Source organism: Xenopus laevis, chromosome 5L (genome assembly GCF_017654675.1).
Source record: "Xenopus laevis strain J_2021 chromosome 5L, Xenopus_laevis_v10.1, whole genome shotgun sequence".
NCBI classification, from domain to species: domain Eukaryota; kingdom Metazoa; phylum Chordata; class Amphibia; order Anura; family Pipidae; genus Xenopus; species Xenopus laevis.
This window is the reverse complement of record NC_054379.1, coordinates 66,019,501-66,044,527: the sequence shown is the minus strand read 5'-3', so window position 1 is coordinate 66,044,527 and position 25,027 is coordinate 66,019,501. Positions and strand designations below refer to the sequence as shown.

The window sequence follows — 25,027 nt, the reverse complement described above, 5'->3', positions numbered from 1 at the left end:
TGCTTTTTTGCACTCAGCATGCATTTGTAAATTTTAAAAAAAAAACACCCATGTAAAAGAACCCTAAGAGGAAATACAGGCTTGTTTTTCATCCTTGGTTCCCCTACCCTAAAATCCATGAAAGACCCAGTGCTTTGGAACACTGTAAAAAGCACTAGTTTGTGATCTGATCTGCTGCTCAAGGAGGGGGATAGTATGAATGTTGACTGAATGCGGGGTTTTAACTTTCCCTTTGATTATGATTAAGGGAGTGAAAAAAATAGGAACTGCAGTTCTGGGCACTCCTTACAAGCAATTCATAACCTATGTCAGAATTCTGAAAGGTTTTTATTGTCAGATATATTGTGAGTGCAGTTTTACTTTGATTTTATGAATATAATTTTACAGAATGACACTATGAGTTTGTGCCTGTATGTACCTTTTATTATATAGAGCATCCTGTTGTATGTATTTCTTCTCCTGCACTTTACTCTAGGATGTCCCCCCTCCCATCCCAGGGAACAGCACGAGTGCACAAGCTGGCAGCAGGGGAGAGGCAGGTAGACAGAGAGTTTCACAAGAGAGGGAGTGGTAAGAAGGAGGGACCTATGAGACTAAGTTGGCAGTTCAGCCATATTGTAGCCAGTGGGGAGGACAGGAGAGCCCAGGGAGAGAGCAGCAAAGAGAAGGTGCTTGTGACTTGTTGTGTACAGGAGGAAAAAGTAAGTAGGACATGCTTGGCTCTGACTTATTTTTTCTTTACTACAGCTTATGACAGGTTTCTCTGAGCAAGCATCTAGTGCTTTCTGTGAATTATAAGAGGGACAGACTGGCAACAGGTGTTCACAGGATTAGCTGCATGTACTAATTTTTTTACAAGAAGTCTCTCCAATTGATTTGCAGTTCTGCCTACTGACTGGTAGTTCCTGTTTGCCAGTGTGTCCAACACAAGTAACACATTTATTAACCATTAATTTTATATAAGACAGTGATTGTCAGCATTCTCACTTGTTCATATTACCCATATTGTGTAGTTTTGGAACACTATTTTAGTTTCAGCAGGTTATGGTTATGGTTAACCAGATGATACTTTAAAGAAGAACATTTACCATCCTGTCATGGATTATTTTAGAAAGCACTCACCTCCTAAGGTGAGTTTCTCTCTAGTGCTAAGGTGAGTTTTTGAGTGTTTAAGTACAAATAGCTTGAGGAAAGTGAATGGGACCCTTTTTTGAGGTAGAATGTATTTTCACAATGTAATCTGCATAATATATACATTGTTGGAACTGGTGCCATAAGTACAGGAAAATCAAAATAGTTCCCAAATACATGTATTGAACCTAATTCCTCATGAATAAGAGTGACATAAGGACCAACCCTTTATTTTTAAATTAAATCACTTATTGTGTTATATAGTGCATTTTTTCACTTAATCAGCTGCCTAGTTATAAAATTGGCTTAACTCCTAGTTATTCTATACAGGCTTAGTCTAGGAAAACAAGTTGCATTTGGTTCATGACTTTGCCCACTGCCCCTCCCTCTGAAGAATTTCCTGTGGCCACACATGACTGCTCACATCCCACAGTATCCCAAAGGCAGACGACAATACGGTGCTGCGTATATGTAACTACCAGGGGGGGCCAGGGAAGGGTTTGCTCCAAACAAGGGAATAGGAAACTGTATATTTAGAGTATTGGGACATGGATAAAAAAGAAACAAATATGCATGTGCATGGTCTGTAACCAGTTCTCTTTCATTTTACCTGAGCTTTCAGATAGAGATGCATGGGATGTATCTGCTAATGCTGCTGCTGAGGCTGATCATAGCTCTCCTATAAACCTTACTATCCCTTTAATACTAATCATACAACTGGACATTAGGGGACAGATTTAATAAGGGTCTAAGTGAAAATTGGAATTCAAACTTCTTTTTTTTTGGTCAAAACTCTCAAATTCAAATTGTGCATTGTCCAAACTCTATTTGAGTTTTAATCTGAATTTTAATTCAAATTTCGAGATTTATCATACTCTGACTCAAATTCGACTATTCGCCACCTTAAACCTTGCTGTAAAAGTCAATGGGAGAGGTCCAGTGATCAGTTTGGTAATGTTTTCAGCCTTCCTGACATTTGAGTTTCCTGGTCGATTCAATTAGTCCAAAATGAGAAAATTTGATTTTATTAATAAATTTTGTTTAGTTGAATTTTGAATTTATGGGAGTTTATGGGAGTTTTAAAAAACTCACATGAATTTGAAATATAACCCTTGATAAATGTGCCTCTAGAAGTAGACACATGCAGTATTGTGTATGTATTTGCATTGTTTATTGCATTGTTATAAACATTTATTTGAATTTGTTTGAATATATTCACTTGATTATATAAAGGAGTTGTTTACAGTTTTATCTTCTTACTATTAAACATACTGTATATAAATATATTCACACACATATATGATATATAATCTTCAGGCATTATATTACTTTTCTGTTATTTTAGTGTTTTTATCTGGAGACTATATACTGTTTGTTTTATATGTCTCCTTGTGCATGTTAGTGTTGAATTCTTGAGAATAATGTGTGAGCATGGATATAGCAATAATGTGTAAATTGGCATGAAGACTTTTTAGTTTCCAGTCCCATGCAATATGTAGTTTAATCTGGGTAAGTTAGGTCTGAAGTGTCGCTGAGTCTCTTGCTTTCTGAGATGAGATAGGAGCTAGTTACCGAAGCCAGGCATGTATACCAAACAGATTTTCAAATAAGAAATAGTTAAGGCATAGTACAGTAATATAGTATTGTCACCCTTTTCCTACTATGTTGTAAGTAAGTTATTGCACACACAAAATCCTCATACAAGGCACAGCATTTAACGCCTTGTGAGATGGGGGAAACCAGAGGACAGGTTGTTCACAAGACATTTTAGAGGAAGTTGTGCAAAACTTGGAGAACAAGTTATAAGCTTAACTAAGGTAAAGGTGGGGCCGCCTGCAGCTAATTCAGCTACCTCTGCTAAACACACCTTCTCTATTGAAAATCACTGCATCAGAAGGACATGGTGGGCTGCATTCATAAAGAAACTCATTCAGCCCTAATATTAGCTTTACGGTTATGAAACAAATGTGGAATAACCAGATTTCTCCAAGATACATGGCTCATAGAACTTTAAAAGAATAAGCATACTTAATTTCCTGTCTGCTTTAATTATCAGCCACCAGTAGCAAGTGTCTGAGAGAGAGTGGTAAACTAACAGGTTCATTACAATTGACATCCATGAGAAATGCAGCTTCTTCATCATGCAGCTAAATATTTCTATGTGAGACACCAGATTAATATACTGTATGTTAAGTTTTTTTTAGGTGTGGTAGAATGCTAATATTTTCCAGGTTGCAGTTGTACTTTCTTCCACTGGGTGGATCTTGTTGGATGTTTTATTTTCATAGTGTAAGAATAATGTTTAAAGTATGCAGTGAGAGAGATGCAGTAGTCATTTTGGGCTATATGCAATTTGTTCTTACCGTTATTATTAACTCTCTTACCATTTTGTAATTTTCAGGACTGGTGCTAAGCAAGACAGACTTCATATTATTACTGTAAAGGGAAAGGAGTAGACGCAGAAGTGAAAATGCCCAAACCGGTAAGTTCCTACTAAATATTTTTCAGTGCTAATACCTTTACAATGGACCATAATCAAAACTGATGAAAGCATCAGAGTCAGCTCTTCAGTTGTTGCAATCAGCATTTTCTGTCTTAATATTACAAATGTCCCCAAATATATTTAACAGTGGGGCTCATTTATTAACACTGGGCGATTTTGCTAATGGGCTGTATCCCATGGCAATCAATTTGTTGCATTAATTGTTCTATTCACTGATTGGTTGCTATGGGTAACTGCCCATGGGCAAAATTGTCCAGTCTTGATAAATGACCCACATTGTCTTTGCAAACTAGAAAGAAAGCTGTTCCCAATCAGGCATGCATTTTAGTCGACATAGTCAGCTATGCCATCATGCTAAATCAAAGATAATAATAATGTCTTACTTATCTTATCTTGACAGCGCTTTATAAATAAATGATGATGATGTCTTACAATTTGCAAACTGGCTAGACATTTTCCTTTGTGTGGGCCCAAAACCATCAGACTGTCTAAATTGAATGGTCACTTAAGCTGGCCACAGACGCAAAGAACTGATCGTACGAATCAATCACTAACCATTCCGATCAAATAAAGTACAAAAGAACAGATCAGCCGATGTTCTGCCCCTACAGCAAACGTACGAAAGTTATATCCGACAAAAGCTAGTGACAGTCTCCCTATGAAAATCGTACGATCGGCAATACATGCCGAGATATTACCCCCAGCCGACAGAAATCTTTTAACCTGTCCGATCGACCAAACAACCGATCCTTTACTATTATTGTGCTTAATGTCTAACAGACAGGAGTATAATGATTACTTATTATTGCAGTCATGACTACAGTGCCATTGTGACTTGACCTATAATTAGTTTGTGTGAATTCATATATTTAACAACATTTTTAGAGTAGACCTGAATAAACACTTTCCATTCTACAGCCAGGACACTTTTTTAGGTTACTGATAAGTAGCTGGCTGAGATAAGGAACTTTGATACTGACTAGGATAACCAAGAGCCCAGCCTTACTTACTATTGTCTTTTTTTAAATTAAGAGTAAATCATGAATTGGTACCAGTGGTGACGACGCAGTTGGAAGCATGGTATTGGGTACAATAATTATAAGACTCTCTTGTAGTCCTACTTGCTGTATGTAGTCAGATATATATATAAAAAGGCATGTTGTTTCTCCTTTAAATGGAGACTACTACCAAAAACTGTTTTTTTGCAAAGCGAAAGAATATTTAATTTTAAGCAGCATTCCTATATCCATTTTTTAAACATGTTCAATGGTTTTAAAGCTATTTTTATATTGCTATTAAAAACAGAATTTGTTTATCACTGGTTCTCACTCTAAAGAACAATGGCTGCCAGGGTGCTCTGTTGCCTGTGGGTTATTGTCTCTCCCACTTGCGACAAAATGCCGAATGTCGATATGAATGGAATATAACCAAATGCAAAACAGTTTACATACTGCAAAACTATGTAATTGAGCAAAGCTGCCTTCTTCCACATTTACATGCAATTATGCTGTTCATCTGTCTGCATTCATATAGAGTGAAAGGTTTTTTTCGGGGCTTTGTCCCTTGCTTGAGATTTCCCTTGGGCAACAAAGTATCCGAACTGCCATCACAAAACAATGTAAATTATAAATTAGCTTTCTCCATGTCTGTGAAGCATGCTGGACTGCAACATTGTTTTAGGAGTCAGAGCCAAGAGTGCAGAGAATGTAAACGGCCACATATTTACAAAACCTATAACCATTAAAGGGGTGGTTCACCTTTGAAATAACTTTTAGTATGATGTAGAGAGTGATATTCTGAGGCAATTTGCAATTGGTTTTCATTTTTTTATTATTTAAGGTTTTTGAGTTATTTAGATTTTTATTCAGCAGCTCTCCAGTTTGCAATTTCAGCAATGTGGTTGCTAGGGTTCAAATTACCCCAGCAACCATGCACTGATTTGAATAAGAGACTGTAATATGAATAGGAGAGGGCCTGAATAGAAAGAGAAGTAATAAAAATTAGCAATAACAATAAATTTGTAGCCTTACAGAGCATTTGCTTTTTATAAAGGGTCAGTAACGCCCATTTGAAAGCTGCAAAGAGTCAGAAGGAAAAGGCAAATAATTATAAAACTATAAAAAAAAAAATAATCAAAACCAATTGAAAAGTTGTTTAGAATTGTCCATTCTATAACATAATAAAAGTTACCTTAAAGGTGAACCACCCCTTTAAAAATGTGTAATGAATGTATATTGGAAAGTTACTAAATAGTTTTTTTCTTAGTTTAGGATATCTTTGAATTACAGAAAGGCCATCTCTTTCTCATTTTAAAAAATTATTTCCTTCTTCTCTGTGATAATAATACAGTACCTTGATGGTAACTAGGATGCACAAATCCATATTGGTGGCAAAACAACCCTTTTGGGTTTATTTCATGTTTGGGTGTATTTAATGGGGCAGATTTACTAAAGGGTGAAGTGGCTGTCGCTAGGGAAAATTCACCAGAAATTTAATGAAACTACATCCTCCTCAATCTTATGTCAGTGACATCATAACCTGTATGCCAGAAAGTCTGTTCATATTTTAAAGCGGGGTTGCCTTCAAAAGTTCTACCAATTAAATTTTTAACCAATTTGAGGGGCATGCCACATTTGTTTTAGGGTGGGCTTATGTCTAGGGCATTAGAGGATCTCTTTTGTATTTATTTTGCTTCCTTGGACAGTTGTAATAATAAATAGCCACTTCAAGCATTTGCACCAAACTCTCTAATAAACACATATATACGACCTATATGTACCCGCCTTATTCAAATTGACCTAAGCACAAGAGTACTAACGTACTAAAGTTTCAACAGGCAGAATGGAACGCTATCGAAAGATCACTATGAAATACTTGCGCTGACGATTTAACGCAATCAAAAATTTCATTAGTGTTTGGCTACAGAGATGTAACTTCGCGTTTTTTTGCAAGTATGTATTGTTTGCATACATGTTGCTCTGTTGTAAGTACCATCTGTATACAATCAGTGCTGCAACATAACTCATTTTCAGGAACAATAGATTTAAATAGCTAGTGAATGTTATCAGAGGCCTGAAAGCGCTCACAATGCACCTGTCATCAAATGAAGAGTTACGATTTCATGCTGACCATTGTGAAATTTGTTGTTTGGCTGAATAACTAAAGGATTTAGTCATAAAGAAAAATATAAAGCCCTGTTCTGGTTTTGATTCTGGAACTAGTAGTAACCCATAAAGGCTGAGCCAGCTGAAGTTGCCCGGCTTTGCTCTGTGGTTTTATATTTTGTTAACCCCCATTTGAAGGCAGTAAATCTTCATATATTACAATTTTCTATGTAATATATTGTAACCCTGTGTCATATAGGGCAGTGCTTTCCCCCGTTTTCATTGTGCACCAGTTACCAGCTATTTCACGTTTGGGGGGCTGGATGATTATAAAATGATTCTAAAATAATTATGTCATACCCAGAGGTCAGCAAAGATTCTAGAAATGTTGGGGGGGGGGGCATAAGAAATGCCTAAGAGGGCTTCATTCTGTCTTCCAGTTGGACAGCCCTGTCGTAGGGCATTCTGACTGCTAAAGTGTACTACAACACTGTACATCATATTGTAGTATTGTGGTAGTTGTATTGATGCAGTAGCTGGAGGGCTGCAGTTTTACCTTTTAGCAGAGTTATGAAGGAAAAAATTGCACTGTGCCTCTCTACTCTTCCATCAGTCTGATATATTTTGAATTTATGTCATTATGGTCTTTCTGCTCTAATGCCAGTAAGGAACCCGAAACAATATGACCTACATTTGAACATTTTATTCTTCTCTGTAATGAAGCCTGTATGTTTGACAATTTTTTTTTGTTTTGGTAGCTTAAGCCTTTCTAAATGTTTAGAGAGATGTACTGTGCCTACAGTCCACCATTACTTGGGGGAAGGGATCTGCATTTCAGTGGCCATTGTTGCAAACCTCACGTAATCTCTGTTGACTGACAGGGCCAACAATACCTACAGTATAAATTTCTTGTTTGTTCTACAATTCAGTAGATAACACTATCTCCATGTGCTGAGGTTTTTATATGGAAGGAGGGGAAGCAGACACATTACAAACCTTCCTGAGAAGGTGACTGAATTCCTTGTAAAAAGACATGGTTGTATTTTCCAGCTGACAGTTCATAATAGGATTATGTGCTGTTGCTAAGTGCTTGCTTGAACTCATGTCAGTAGCCGCTGATTGAGAGATTGGCCTCATAATACATTGCCTGTAATATCTGATCAGTGAGCATGCTTGTTGCACTTTAGTGTACTAGATGAAATAAAGATAATGCAGTGTATAAGAGAGCTAAAAGAGTTGTATACCTTTGTATAATTGTATATATTTGTGTACAGGGTAAAATTCAATTTGCATAATTATAACAGGTCAAATTTTTTGCTTAACTTGAGCAGCCTTTCATTTGCATGATACAACTGAAAAGCCCATCTTTATAGCTCATTCTGTTATGTTTTTAGGTATTTTATTTGCATAAAAAACTCTCATGAACAAAACAGTGTTTCTTTTCTTTATATCTGCAAGCTTTGAGTGGTTCTGATCACAGACAGATGAAACACAGACAATCACAGTAATAGCTCAGAATATCTCACCACGAAAATTAAATGAGCACTTGGCATCTATTTAATGGTAAACGAGAATGTTCTGAACCATGCAAAAACAATTCATTTTAATGAATGTCTTACCTGATGAACTTTTGTGAAATATTGTCTAGACATACCAGTTAAACCAGCTGTTTTGGAAACAAGGTGTATACAAAATCACAGAGACATAAACAATTGTATTCATACTTTGAAGTATGCATATTGCATTTAAAAAATAAATAAATAAATAAATATATGTCATTGGGTGTTGGTGTGTCCATAGCTACCATTATGTTGTCTGCTAACATAATTTCCTAATCAGATGTGTGTAGGGATGCGATAAATTCCACACCAGAATTCTGCAGGTATACAGTTCACAAACAGGAATGCTGATTCACACATTGAAAGGGAGAGTAGATGATAAAAGACTGAAAACTGACGCACTTGTAACTTAAATTACTACATGTTATTCATAGTGAGTCACTGAGTGTGAGTTAATGTATTAACTTAGATACCAAGAAACCTAGCAACAGAAGGGCTATGGTGTACAAGTCTAGCGGAGAAAACACCCTGTGTGTATTAGCCATAAGACTACAGGCAAAATTCACCATATTCAGTTTAATGACTTTTATGTAACTATTTTCTAATATAATTAAAACAGGTCACATGGAGACATACAGTATGTTACATTCTTCTATAGAAAAACAAGATTCTTCTAAAATATATTCAGTACTTTAACCGAAAGGCCAAAATATAATTTTTAAACAATGATTAATGGCCTTTACTTTTGCACTGTATCTACAAAGTCCAAAGGGAAAGAGCATGAGTCAAAAGAATCTTTGCTCAATAAGTAGTTTAATAAAATTTGCATAATTTCATTTTTCTAGAACTTAAAGGTGTAGAAAGATAAGGAACTAACTGGAATATTGTCTTAAGATCTTGTAAGATCTCGTAACAAAGTACATTAGTAAATGATAGGCAGTATCATGATATGATAATGATAGGCAATCTCCCTGAATTCCTCCGTAAGGAATCCTCTCTTAATCTCTTCAAGAAAAAATGAAGGGGCAAATTCACTATGCGCCGAATCGTGTAACGCTAGCGTCAATTCGCTAGCGTTGGGCATTTTCGTTACTTCGCACCCTTAGGCCTGGCGAATTTGCGCAACGGACGTAACTTCCCAAATTCACTAACGCGCGCATTGTTCTGAATGCTACCTTTTACGCTAGACTTCCTTCGCCACCTCAGACCAGGCGAAGCCCAATAGAGTAGATAGGGATTTCTTCAAAAAAAGTTAAAAAAAATTTTAAGTCACAAAAAACGCTGGCGTATTTCTATATTATGGGTGATAGGCTGAAAAAGATTGAAAAATGTTTTGGGGCTCCCCTCCTTCCCCCCTACATTTCCTAACTCATGGCAACTTAACTATACAGTGGGCATATGTGTAGGGCAAAATAAAAAATGTATTTGATATTTTGAAGGTTTCCCAGCCATTTGTAGTGCTGCTACATATTCCTCCATTGAAATTTGAATTTGGCGCCGTATGCAAATTAACCATCGCTAGCGTAACTTCGCTTCGCTTAGTGAATCAACGCTAGCGCAACTTCGCAACCTTACGCTACCCCTGAGCGCAACTTCGGATTTTAGTGAATTTGTGGAGCGCTGGCAAAACTACGCCTGGCGAAGTGCGGGGAAGTGCGTTGAAGTTACGCCTGGCGCAACTACGAATCTTAGTGTCCCACTAAGAGTCTACCTTTTGGACGACTAGAACATTAGCCTAGTCCTGTCCCTACTGACTATGCTTTACCTTGTGCACTTTTTCATCTCCAATTTGTACCTGTATATTAGCCTCCCATCCACTTAGACTGTAAGCTCTATGGGGCAGGGACCTCCTTCCCACTATGTCTCTTAGCACTTAAGCTCTTTGTCCTATGATTCTCTATATATTTATTATGTGATTTGTCTCCCCTTTGTATACTTTTATATATATTGTACTTTTATGCACTGTACAGCTCTGCGGCTCCTTAACAGCGCTTTACAAATAAAGTTATACATACATACATACAATATAATAGACCCTGGACTTAGCTTGTTTATCTGCCTTCTGTGTTATTTCATGAGTGTCAGGGTGGAGCTAACTCAGTTTGTGTACATGTAGAAATGCCTACCATGTTTCAGAGCTTAGCAACATTTAAAGCACATAAACATTAGTATGACTTTTATGCAACTCAGCCCTGCAGCCTAGCAAACACAGTGCTGTGGAAAAATTGGCTGTTCTGTGGTCTAATCAAATGATAATGATTCTATGGATCTGTTCTATTGGATCGAAGTATATTGGTTGAGAAAAAAAAGTTGTCTGACTGAAATAAAGTGAAGAGCCTCTCCACTTCCTGCCATACTAGTTTATTGCCCATGTTATGGTATATATCTATTCTTGTTGGAGGCCAAATAGTTGGAGTATTGTATTTATTGGAGTTTCTATGGCCACCTTAATGGAGGAAATCACAAAATAATGCTACAATTACATTGTAATATGTACTATACTGTTGCACACTTAAGGCTGCACACAGATACACTGTTTGCATATCCTTTCCACCTTTTGCATGGGATGCTGGATATTTTTACCATTGCTGAATGCTGTAATCCAGTCCAAATAGAGTAAAAACTTCAGAAGGTTCAGAAAATGCTATAAGCCAAAAACAGAGAAATTGATATATAGCTACGGTTCAGCAGAATTTCTGAAGGTTTTGCAGAGGGTCCAGAGCTTGCTTAAAGCAGAAGTAGAGTCTGCAAACAACTTGTGTGCCCTTTGTATCTGTTGGTTTATTCTTGTTGTTCACTGTAGTCACAACGTTTAATTGATTTAATCTTTCCACCTATTTAGCAGCTTGATTTTTCCCTAGAAAAGGCACAGTAAGTGGCTCATGGACTTGTGCCTGAATCACTCTCTGTGCATTTCTGAATATAATAACCAGCGCAATGTAATAATAAAAATCATAACTAAAAATCAGCTGGCACCTTCAAAGTTGCACTTCAGCGAATGTGTATTTGCATTTTACATTCAATAATAGTTTGGGGGCATTACGTATAAGGATGCTGATTGCTAGAAAGGAAAGGTGGAGGAATTTTAGCCACAAGAACTTTGTAATGGGTGTACAGGTAAATGAGGCATTCCAGACTTAAAATGTGTGGTGGGAGATGCCCAACCACTAAAAGTAAAAGATCACTTCAGAGTTTAAAATATATGGACCTCCTGAACTATGACACATTTCACTATCAATAAGTGTAACAGGATCTTAGTTGGTAATATTAATGGTGGCCATACAAAATCAGATACTGACATACAGTTTGGGCAATTTAAACCTGACCATCTTGAGGGTCAGTTTTAAACATACCATATTAGGATTCTGCAGGATTGTAGTCAGTCTGCCCAAACTGAAAATTTCACCTGTGGATCCTTTTTCACTGTGTATGAACTATAATTACAAACAGAAAGGATTGATTAATGCATATTTTCTGTCACTGTACACATCCCATTAATTGTGATCTGTTGCCATTAAAAATGGGTGCTAGTCTTAGAGTCCCCTCCCTGACAGAAGTTGGGGAAGTTTAAGTTAGTAAGAGCAATGTTTTGGTAAAATATGACCAGAGTTAAATATAAAAGACCACCATATGTGTTTTACCATGACATGGTATGGTGGCTTGGCAATTTTATTATCATAAACTTGTAACTAAAACCCTCTGAACATGGACAACATAAATTTGTAATATTGTACTATTACTTAACCTTGGAGTACTCCCACAATCCTCTTCATATTCATGGACTGACATAGGAAATGTGGTGGACAAGATATAGAATGTGCTAAGTGTTGGTAGTTTTTTTGAATACAGCAGGTCAATTTCAGTAAAAAGGTTTCCTTTATACTGACCTGTTTTTAGTCAGGAGCTACAAGTGCAAATGCCCCTTTCAACACCCCAGGCTTACCTTAAGCACTTATGCAGATCATTTTCATAGATGGCCAACAATAATAATAATCAATGGGACTCTGTGAGAGTATGGCACATGAGCATCACTGTTAACAAAAAATCATACAAGTTTTCAGCAAAAGATCAAATTTTCTTTGATCTGCTTCTCATTTTAGATTTCTATATCAGAAAATTCTACTTTGATGCAAATTATTATATCTCTGTGTATATACGGTATATTTTAGTTTCTGCTTCAGGAAATGTCTTATGTAGAGATCTAATATTTTATTCTTAAATAATGTAAGCTTGCATCTTCACGTGTATTAGTTAGCCTTAAACGGTTTCATGTTTTGAGATACTGTACTAGCACAAGGCAACCACCGCCTTTCACCAGTGAAGATCTGTACATTTATATATTCAGTAACTACCCATCTTCTTTCCCGCTGATCCATGTTGCTGTTAGTTATCTAAGATAAAAGATCCACTCACAATATACTGTATATACTGATTAGTAATTAACTCACATGGCAGCTCAGAAATCAGTGCAATATGCACTGGTAATTGCAGTATAAAAGGGTTATTCACCTTCCAAGGTTATTATAATAGATTTCCCAGTTCCAGGCCCTTGTAAAGACTCTGGTTTCTCAGTTCTACTTGAAATAATCTGAATACTAACTAGATTATAGTGGATGTGGAAAAGGAATACTGTTCAACCAAATCTACAGATAAGAAAACTGCAAAAAGACCCCAAGGGGCTCACTGAGTAGCAGGTTCTGGAGATCTTTCCACAACTGAAAAACAAGATAATATAAAAGGAAACAAGGAAATAAGCATGTGAAGCGTCATTTGAGCATGATAAAACTCTCCTAAAACTTATTACACATATTAAATAGGAAGTTGACCTTTTCCAAACGTGTTCCCATTCATATTGCTTAATCATATAAGCGTACAATATGTTTTATTCCGAACATTAAGGGGGTATTTACTAAACTCCGAAATGCAAAAATCACGAAAAATTTGTGATTTTTTTTTATAAAATTGGACTTTTGAAAAAATCATGAATTTTTCAGAATTTATTCAACCCCGAGGGTGGAAAAGTCAGAATCTGAAAATCTGGCATCTCAGACCTGTCGAGGTTGCATATAAGTCAATGGAAGAAGTCTCAATGATTTTTTAATAAATTATTTTTTTCCCAATACCCCAAAGTTTTCATGTAAAATTCTGTGTTTTCGGGTGAAAAATCCGAAAAAATTGTGAAAATCGGATAAAAAAATAAAAAAAACATTTTTTGAATTTTTTCCTGCAGACAAAATTTTCGGGAAAGTGTATTAATAAATAAGACCATTAAACCTGTGTGAGTTTTTTTCAGAAAATATTGAGATAAATTCAGACTTTGCTAAATAGATTTAATTGCCACTTTAGTTACATTTATGTGGAGGAGCAAGAACAAAGGAAAGTGGCGTCTAAGATTCAATTGGTGCTGTTACATTAGCATTTTGTTTGCACTAGTCTAAATCAAAATAGCATCAGATTGGATTATAGTCTGACTAGACTCATACTTTCTTACTGTACATTAGTAAATATATACACTCTGATTGCAAAAGAAAATTAGGTCATTTATTTATGTTCTAAAAGTCATGTATACAATTGACTGGGCAGCATTGCTTTCTTTGTTTCTTTTATATAGCAACTAAAAAGTTTTATGGAACAAACAAGCTATCCTATATACTAATCGAAGGCCTATCTATGTCCCGAGTGGCGGGGAGGCAGATGCGCACGCAACTTCGGTTAGGATCTATGAGATGCGCGCGCAAAGCTCCTCGGGGAAAGCTCAGGCCCCGCCGGACCCGCCCACACTCGGGCTAAACTTGCCGCCCGGCCGCACACCCGCCGTAACCCGAACATCTTCCCAATGTCACTGCCGGACTTACTGACTGACTTACTGACTGCCCCTGGCGCCGGCAATATACGTCACTGCCCTGCTCCTAGACGTTACCGGCCAGCACTTCCGCCCAACTCCTACAGGCCTTCTCATTGGCTACGCCGAGTCCATGTGACGGCCTATCTATGTCCCGAGTGGCGGGGAGGCAGGCAGATGCGCTCACCGTCTCCTTCTGCCTCCCGCCGCCTCTTCTTTCCTGCTCACTCAGGCGGCGACCGCTGGAAGGTTAGGATCTAGGGAGGCAGATGCGCTCACCGTCACACTAGGGGAACCGGTTGCGTACCTGCACGAAAGTCTGTATAAGCGTCGGCCATCTTGCTACTCCTCTGCGACTTTGTCATCCGCCCACTGCCAAATCCGCCCACTAAAGTCTGTATAAGCGTCGGCCATCTTGCTACTCCTCTGCGAGTTTGTCATCCGCCCACTAAAGTCTGTATAAGCGTCGGCCATCTTGCTACTCCTTTGCAAGTTTGTCTAATGGCGGCGCTAGCGTCACTCTAGGAGGGGAACCGGTTGCGTACCTGCGTGGGTGGCACCGCGCTGCCCAATCAACACGCACCATTCAGGTCACAAGGGTCAAAGCAAACTAATCCGCCCACTGAACGTCTGTATATTCCATTGCGCCCTTTCTCCTCAGTTAAATCTCCTCAAGACTGTTCATACAGTGTGTTGTTCCTCACTACATCTCTCTGCTGAAGCCATCAGGGGCACCATTTGGGGATACAGCTACTAAACGTCTGTATGTGCCATTGCGCCCTTTCTCCTCAGTTAAATCTCCTCAAGACTGTTCATACGGTGTGTTGTTCCTCACTACATCTCTCTGCTGAAGCCATCAGGGGCACCATTTGGAGATACAGCTACTAAACTAGCACAACCACTGCCAGCAGCTACTCCACTACCTCTGTCACACCAGTTAATAAACTGTCTGCCTCTGTCACCAGTACCGGCAGCTACTCCACTGCCCAATCAACACGCACCATTCAGGTCACAAGGGTCAAAGCAAACTAATCCGCCCACTGAACGTCTGTATATTCCATTGCGCCCTTTCTCCTCAGTTAAATCTCCTCAAGACTGTTCATACAGTGTGTTGTTCCTCACTACATCTCTCTGCTGAAGCCATCAGGGGCACCATTTGGGGATACAGCTACTAAACGTCTGTATGTGCCATTGCGCCCTTTCTCCTCAGTTAAATCTCCTCAAGACTGTTCATACGGTGTGTTGTTCCTCACTACATCTCTCTGCTGAAGCCATCAGGGGCACCATTTGGAAATACAGCTACTAAACTAGCACAACCACTGCCAGCAGCTACTCCACTGCCTCTGTCACACCAGTTAATAAACTGTCTGCCTCTGTCACCAGTACCGGCAGCTACTCCACTGCCTCTGTCACCAGTGCCGGCAGCTACTCCACTGCCTCTGTCACCAGTGCCGGCAGCTACTCCACTGCCTCTGTCACCAGTGCCGGCAGCTACTCCACTGCCTCTGTCACCACTCTAATACACTTCGCTAGCTCACTGTGTGCATTTTTACTCAACGTTGCAATTAACTTAAATTATGTATCCTGCAAGAAAACTTTGTCAAAAAAATGACACAGCTACAGAAGAACTGAAACGATCCCGGAGAGATAAAGAACATGAACAAAAGCGCATTCAACGCATTACAGAGACACCAAAAGCAAAACAGGAAAGGCTCCTAAAACGAAGAGCTCAAGAATATAAATACAACAATGCGCAAAAACGTCTACGACGCGCTACTGAAACACCAGAAGCAAAAGAGGAAAGGCTACGAAAAAGAGTTCAAGAATATGATGAATACAATGTGCAAAGGCGTCTAAAATGCGCTACAGAAACACCAGACGCAAAAGAGGCACGCCTCCAAAAAGAAAAAGAAAAAAAAAGGGATAGACGTGCAAATGAGACCACCAAAAACCGGGAAAAACGTTTGGAAGGCTTGCGCAATCGTGCATCTCAAAGATATTTGGAGGAAAAAGCAGAAATGTTACAAGAACGTTTACAAGGTTTAAGAGAGTCACCATCCAAAATAAGAAAAAGACAAAGAGAGAAACAACGGACAGTCGCAGAACAATTCCGTGAGTTAGCTAAGAATGCATTCAATAATGAGTCCACTGTTCAGGAAAATTTCTTGGGATTAATGAATGTCATCTGCACTCATTGTCATTCACTTAATTTCATGGAAGAAAAAAGGGGCAAAACAGCAGACGAGTTTACACGTTGTTGTCAAAAAGGTCAAGTAAACCTACCTCCTTTGGACAAATATCCTCAATATTTATGGAAGCTTTTGACTAATGAGGTACCTGAAAGCAAAAGCTTTATGGAGTGCATAAGATCATACAATAGTTCCTTTGCTTTTGCATCTAATGGGGCAAATATCAAGCCACCTCCGGGCAATGGCCCATACTGCTTTCGTGTGTGTGGACAAATATTACATCGGATTGGAACATTGCACCCGGAAAAAAATGACGTCCGTAAATTTGCTCAAATTTACGTGTTAGATCCAGATGACGCAGTTTATCAACGAATGAACCTTCCTGAAAACAAACAATGCACAGAGATGATAATGAGAAATGTAGCTGAAGTCATAAACAATCACCCATTAGCAAAATCAATACAAATGCTACATGAGGTTGAAAAAGAAGCCAATGCGAAAGCAGAGGCAGAAGGTGTAGCACCAACTAAAATAGCCTTGGTGTTAATAAAAGATAAAGATCAGGATCAAAGACGATACAATGTTCCCACTATTAATGAAGTAGCTATTGTGTTTCAAAGTAAAGATGGTGAGCCTCCATTTCACCGAGATATTGTCATGCATTTGCGGACAGATGGAACCAACCAGCCTAAATTCCAACGTGTAGACATTTGTTTTCCAAAACTTGATACCTTAACATACCCAATTCTGTTTCCAACTGGCCAGGAGGGATGGAGTACTGGAATTTCCAGATATAAAAAAAACCAAGCACAAAAAAGATCACGTGTGTCAATGAAAGAGTATTTCTCCTACAGACTTTCTGTAAGAGATGACTTTAATCCATTACTCAATGCTGGAAAACTAACTCAACAGTACATAGTTGACGTATATGTTCGTGCTGAATCAAATGATCTCCAATGGATTAAAAACAACCAATCTGCATTGAGAGCCGATAACTACAAGTCACTGATGGAGTACATAAATCGTGATGCAGATGTGGTAGATCAACCTGCAGGAAAAGCTGTTATTTTACCATCAAGCTTTCAAGGTAGCCCACGTAATATGCAGCAGCATTACCAAGATGCAATGGCTATTGTTAGAAAGTTTGGAAAACCGGATCTATTTATCACTATGACTTGCAATCCAAAATGGAAAGAAATTACAAATAATCTTATGCCGTGGCAAAAAGTGCAACATCGTCCTGATTTAGTTGCAAGAGTTTTTAGAATGAAACTGAATAATTTATAAACTCTATATTTGGGACTGTTAAAGCAATTGTCCATGTTATAGAATTTCAGAAGAGGGGTTTGCCACACGCCCATATTTTACTAATCCTACATGATAATTCAAAAATTCGCACTGAAGATGACATCAATAACATTGTGAAAGCTGAAATACCAGACCATAATATTTCTCCACGTCTCTTTGAAATTGTTACCAAAAATATGATCCATACACCATGTGGCAATGTCAATCCAAAATCTCCATGTATATTGAATGGTAAATGTTCAAAGGGCTTCCCTAAACAGTTCCAAGACGTTACACTTGGAAACGTGAATGGATATCCTAAGTATATGAGAAGACAGACAAATGAACTGGAAGTTGTACCGGGTCGTCCTATTGACAATAGCTGGGTGGTACCATATAATCCTTATTTGTGCTTACGATACAACTGCCATATCAATGTTGAAATCTGTGCAACAGTAAAAAGCGTAAAATATTTATTCAAATATGTTTATAAGGGACACGATTGTGCTAATGTTTCAGTGTCCGAAAGTAACAATTACGATGAAACTCAAATGTATGTGGATTCACGGTATGTCAGTGCTCCCGAAGCCATCTGGAGATTATTTTGCTTTCCAATGTATGAACAGAGCCATACAATTTATCGATTGCCAGTTCATTTGGAACAAGAACAGCATGTCTGCTTCCAAGTTGGAAATGAAGTTCAAGCAGCAGAGAGAGCAAGTATAAGAGACACAAAACTAACAGCATGGTTTAAGCTTAATCAAGAGGATCCAGATGCTCGGCAGTGGAAGTATTGGGAAATTCCAATACACTACGTCTGGGTTGACAATGGTACTTTCTGGAAAAAGAGGCAGCACGGTGGTGATAAGGTCATAGGCCGAATGTATACTGTGAGTATTAAAGAGCAGGAAAGGTATTACCTAAGATTACTTCTTCAACATGAAGCTGGAGTTAGGTCATTTAACGACATTAGAACTGTGCATATTGGAAATGCTGTCAAAGTGTCCAAGACATTTCAGGAAGCAGCAAAAGAGAGGATATTTGTTGGATGATACAATTTGGCAGAAAACTATAGAAGATGCAGTATCTTTTTCAATGCCATGTCAAGTTCGTCAGCTTTTTGCTTACATCTGTGCATTTTCATCTCCAGCTGATCCACTGAATCTGTGGAATACAAACAAGGATGGAATGATAGAGGATATATGCCACAAACTGCATGGAAAGGATGATCCTTGCATCAGCTGTGAAGCCTATGCACTTAAAGAAATTCAGTTTGTTCTCATGCTCCTTGGATTTACTTTGGGGAACTTCAATTTGCCAAATTTTCCAAATACGTTACCTCAGTTGAATTTGCTGCCAATAAATATTCAAGAAGAGCAGGATATTGCACAAAGAATGATTTCAAGCTTGAACACTTTACAATCCACCGCATTTAATAAAATTATTATTGCTGCAGAAGACAATAGAACAATGCCTAAATGCTACTTTCTTGATGGCCCAGGGGGAAGCGGAAAGACATACCTTTATGAAACACTTATACATTTTTTCCGTGCAAAGAATCTCTCCTTTTTGGCATCAGCCACCACAGGAATAGCGGCAAATTTGTTAATAGATGGACGGACATGTCACTCCTTATTCAAACTTCCAGTTCCAATCACAGAAACATCTGTTTCAAATATGAAAATGGACAGCGACAGTGCAAATGAGATACGACTTGCAAAACTATTGATTTTAGATGAATGTACTATGGCATCCAGTCATTTACTCAATACCATTGATAAACTTCTGAGAGAATTAATGGATAATGATATTCCATTTGGAGGAAAATTACTTTTATTAGGAGGTGATTTTCGACAATGCTTAGCTATTGTTCCGCATGCCATGCGTTCCGCTATTGTTCAGTCAAGTTTGAAATATGCTGAAAATTGGCATTACTTTGAGAAAGTAACCTTGGTAGAAAACATGCGCTGTGCAGACCCCCAATATAACAATTGGTTATTGCTACTTGGAAATGGAAAGCTTACCAATGACTTTGAACTTCACCCAGATATTATTCAAATCCCAAAAGAATTTATTTGTGAAGATTTGGTCACAGAAATTTTTGGTAAAGAAATATCATTAGACCAGATACCATTTTTAGCAAAACGGGCTATATTATCTCCAAAAAATATTGATGTTGACATGATAAACAACCAAGTGATTGCATTACTTCCTGGACAAAGCTGTGTCTTTCTGAGTACTGACTGTATTGATTCTGAAGACGAAAGTGAGAAACTTAATTTCCCATTAGAATATTTAAACACTATCAACCCTGCTGGATTACCACAACACAATCTTATACTCAAAGTAGGAACAATAGTCATGCTGTTAAGAAACCTTAACACTAAGCAAGGTTTATGTAACGGTACACGGTTGGTTGTGAAGAGCATGAGACAAAATGTTATCAAGGCAGAAGTGCTTACAGGATCCCATAGCGGTGATACTGTTTTGATTCCCAGAATTGACCTTACCAGTTCTGACCAGGAATTACCTTTTAAACTTAAACGACGACAATTCCCCATTAAGGCTGCATTTGCCATGACAATCAACAAATCACAAGGACAAACATTGGATAAAGTCGGCATTTACCTATCTGAGCCTGTGTTTGGTCATGGTCAACTTTATGTTGCATTTTCAAGAGTGCAGCGTTCATCTGATGTTAAAGTCAAGATTTTAAGTACAGCTCACCAGGGAGAACTCATTCAAGGACAGGAGAACATTTTCACAAAAAATGTTGTTTATAAAGAAATTTTTCAGTAACACTTTACTACCAATAAACTCAAAATTTAAGAATTCTAATAGCAGATAGGTAATAACAAGCAATAGGCACAGATTCACTCTACATCCCCACAAATTAGCGTCGCCAGTTGCTGCCTGGGGATGCAGAGTGAATCAGCACCCATCGCATTTTGCTGCCTCACTGTTGTTACCATTCTTTCATTAACGATTCTTTAGAGAATCGGGGGTTTACTGGTATATTTCTAAAACATAGGGTTACATAAGGAACAAATGTTCTATGTTGATCTTATTATTTTTTTCTTTTGTTTACCTATAGTGTAACAAAATTCTTTACCGTAGCTTGCTAAAATACAGCAATCATTACATATATGTCTGTCGTTTGACATGATATTTTTATTATGCAGTGTAAAAAAAAGCAACAAAATTCACCACACATTGGCAGGCATTGCAGCGTTAAAGGAATTGTTCAGTGTAAAAATAAAAACTGGGTAAATAGATAGGCTGTGCAAAAAAGAAAATGTTTCTAATATAGTTAGTAAGCCAAAAATGTAAAGTATAAAGGCTGGAGTGATTTGATGTATAACATGTCAGTCAGAACACTACTTCCTGCTTTTCAGCTCTCTTGGTTTACACTGACTGGTTACCCTGGCTACCAGGCTGTAACCAATCAGAGACTTGAGGGGGGGCCACATGGGTCATAACTGTTGCTTTTGAATCTGAGCTGAATGCTGAGGATCAATTACAAAATCACTGAACAGAAATGTACCATGTGGCCCCCCTTCAAGTCGCTGACTAACTCAGAGTTATGGAGCTGAAAAGCCGGAAGTTGGATTCTGGCTGTTATATTAGAAGTCTGTTCACTCCAGCCTTTATATATTACATTTTTGGTTAACTAACTATATTAGAAACATTTTTTATTTTACACAGCCTATCTATTTACACAGTTTTTATTTTCACACTGAACTATTCCATTAAGAACAGTGTACTTACCATATTTTGTACTGATCTGTGTATCTCTGTGCACAAATCTTGTATAACTGTAAGTAGGTGATCATCCATTGCTGCTTTTCCTATAGCGACTTCTGGTGGAAATTACCCAAATTGCTGGATTACACAAGGTCTGAAGCGGCATAGAATAGCGGCATCAAATCCGGCATTTAGATGGTGTAAAAACTTTGATGAATTCACTGCTTATTTTACATCATTTTTTAGATCATTTTAAGCTAGATTTAAATAGGCCTAACAGAGCTGGTTGGGCTGTTTGGCATATTTATGGCAGAGCGTCCTCAGTCCTGTCAGATGTCCTTTTTGGGGAGGCAGATGTGGCACTGCCATATGCTGTTGAATCTGTTGAACTTGAGACTTTAACCTCAAATGTTAAAAGTACATTACAGAAAGAGTCTGTTCTCTTCTTTTATTGATTTGCAGCCCTTAAACTCCTTGGAAGTTAAAGGACAAAGAGCATTCTATGGAAGGAATTTGAAAAACTCTGTTTTAGTAGGTTCAACCATTCCTTGCACTTGTGCAACACCATAATTTTCTGCAAATGAAAACATGTTGAAAGGCGCATTTTATGATAAAAAGCTATGCAAACACTCATTGTATGTGTGATTGACCTCTGGGTGTGTGCCTCTAACTGACAGATAAAATCATTTTTTGAAGTAATGTAAGAACTAGTCTTCAATAATGGTCTTGAATGACTTTTTTTTTTTTATTTGCCTGCTTGTTTGTACTCGGTGGCTTCACATAGAGAAATTGTATGTAGGTATTGTTTATATAATCTCACCTTAACCATTATTTTACAGCCTTAAATTCCACTTTACAAGTTGCTTTTGTGCACTTTAGCTGACTTTCATTTATATCATCCCTGCAGATTTATGTTGTGCAATGAAATCCAATTGATGGTGCTTTAGCTGTGTAGAAGTAGGTTTCAGTTCTGGCTGTAGGGACATAATTGATGATTCCCTGCAAAAAATTATAAAACATTTCTAGCTACCTATAAGTAACTACTTGTGTGCCAGTTAAAGGGCATACAGGGCATGTCATACACACACTATAGTAATAGTAATGATGATAGTAATAGTAATGATGCTTACTCCAATTAGATATGAATAATGAGGTGGATCATTTGCTTTATTGTACCAAAGCTAGTGTATTTCTGTGCTGTATATTTTTCCTGCCTAATTATTTATAAGACCATAAGATCTTGCTTATCTCTACTTTAGCATTTGCATGATTTGGGTTACACACTAAGGGGCACATTTCCTAAGCTCGAGTGAAGGATTAGAATAAAAAATACTTCGAATTTCGAAGTATTTTTTTGGCTACTTCCACCATTCAATTGGCTACTTCGACCATCGACTTCGAATCAAATAATTCAAACTAAAAATCGTTCAAATATTAGACCATTCAATAGTCAAAGTACTGTCTCTTTAAAATAAACTTCGACCACCTACTCCGCCACCTAAAACCTACTGAGCACCAATGTTAGTCTATGGGGAAGGTCCCCATAGGCTTTCCTAGCAATTTCTGATCGAAGGAAAATCGTTCAATCGATGGATTAAAATCCTTCGAATCCTTAAAAATGTTGAAATGCAATTACAATGTACACATAAATGAAACAACCTTTGTTACTATAAAACTGTAGTGTGGGCTTACTGCTAATGCACCTTATTAATATTAGTCTAATTAAGCTGTTATGATGATTTCTTGTACCCTTATAGAAATGGAAAGGGAGTTACAGTATACTTTGCTACCATGTTACATTTATTGACTCTGTTATCCAAAATCTTTGGGTTCTTGGTTTTTCTGAAAAAGAGTTTTTCCCATAAATTAATTCACCATACCTTGTGCCTATTAAATAGAAAAATAAACATTAAAAAAAAACCCAGTATAGCTATTTCATGGATTTATGCAGATTAGTTAGGATCAAGTACAAGATAAAACTAAATCAGAGGAAAGAGGTATTTTCATAATTTGGAATACCAGATCTTAAGTCTGCTAAAAAGCATTTAAACTTTAAATACTGTAATTCCCATAGGATTGTTTTGACTCCAATATGGATTTAAGTATCAAGTTCAGGGTACTGACAAATAAGGTGGCCTTCAAATAATTTGGAACTTGTTTAGTTTAATTCTCTGTTTTATTTGTAACCTTCAGGTAAATGTTCGTGTGACCACTATGGATGCGGAGCTGGAATTCGCCATCCAGCCAAGCACCACAGGGAAGCAGCTTTTTGATCAGGTATCTTTTTTAATCTTATGTACACATAGATTACAGTCACTTACACTTTCAATTGCCATCAGTCAGCAGCTTGGGATGAGGGGTTATGTAATAAAATGCACTACGTTTGCCCAGGAGCAGAAATCTATAGCAACCAATCAGCAGGTAGAAATTATAGATCACCTGTTTAAAAGCAAACATATTATTGGTTGCTAGGGGTTACTGCTCCTGGGTAAACGTAGTTCCTTTAACATATGGGGGTTGGTCTCATAATGGCTTGTTATATTTTAATATATTATATTTTATCTTACATATGTTTTTGCCTTGGCTTAAAATATTCAGAAATATTTTTCTCCCTTAGATTAGCTTGTCCTAATTGATATACCTGCTGATTTAAAAAATAAAAAAATATGTTTTAAAAATATACAAAGTATTTAGCAAAAGATGCATATTGTTTTTTTTCCATTTGCCATGGGACTTCAGAAGCTGCAACAATTTTGAATTATTGCAGATAACGTGTATGAATAGTTTGTGAGATATCACTGGTATAAGCTTCACTATTACATTAAAACTTTGGCTCCTTTTCTCACAACCTCTGTATTTGAAACTTTTATAGTCAATTTTTCTTTAGTAATTTAATTTTTTATAGTCAATTTTTTTAGGAACATGGAATAGCATCATATTCTATTAGACTAATGAAACACAACAGCGGGAACAATAACCTCACATAACAAACCAGCTCTAATTTGTTAGCACTTTGCCTATCTGATATAATTTTCCAACATATATAGTTTGTTTTGTTTTATTGTACATAGGTACAAAAGTTGTAGTTAGGCACAAATCACCCAAAGTTTACATTATAAAGGCAAAAGATACAATCAAATTAGTAGCAACGTAAAGTACATTGTGGCATTACATGTGAAAAATGTGTGCTGTCTGCGTCTGTCTACAGTAAACAAAATGTATTTAACATTTTAAAACTGATAACATCACAACCTTGCATACTTCAGTTTCTCAACTGAATAATTTTTTCTTTTTCCTTTATTTTTTCTGTTTTCCTATGTTTCCTGTTTTGTCTTACTTATTATTTGTGTAAAAATAATAAAACAACTAAAATAAAAAGTTACAAAAAAACCCCAAAAAACTGATAACATAGTTGCCTTATGTTTGTAGTGAATTATAGGTTATGTTGACTTAAGCAGGAAGGGCATGTCTTTGCTGATTTCCAGCAGGTGCAGTGGTATAACCTTCTCTTTCACATCTAACATGCAGAAGTCACACGTACACAAAATAATTTGTGTTACCGTAAACTATTTATTATCCATAATAATGTATTCAATCCATTTACATTACAAAGACCTGATTTACATTACTAACTTAGTAGTACAGGTATAGGATCCCTTATCAGGAAA

The 25,027-nt window shown here is 37.3% G+C and overlaps 1 protein-coding gene across 1 annotated transcript in view; it reads left to right on the top strand.

Moving 5' to 3' along the window:
• Positions 1–644: 644 nt before the first annotated feature.
• The window catches only part of ezr.L (ezrin L homeolog), a 55,839-nt gene continuing 31,456 nt past the window's right edge, over positions 645–25,027 (top strand). The window contains 3 exon segments of the mRNA NM_001093923.1: positions 645–701; positions 3,533–3,613; positions 23,553–23,636. Coding sequence (NP_001087392.1) covers positions 3,602–3,613; positions 23,553–23,636 — 96 coding nt within the window. The 5' untranslated portion in view covers positions 645–701; positions 3,533–3,601.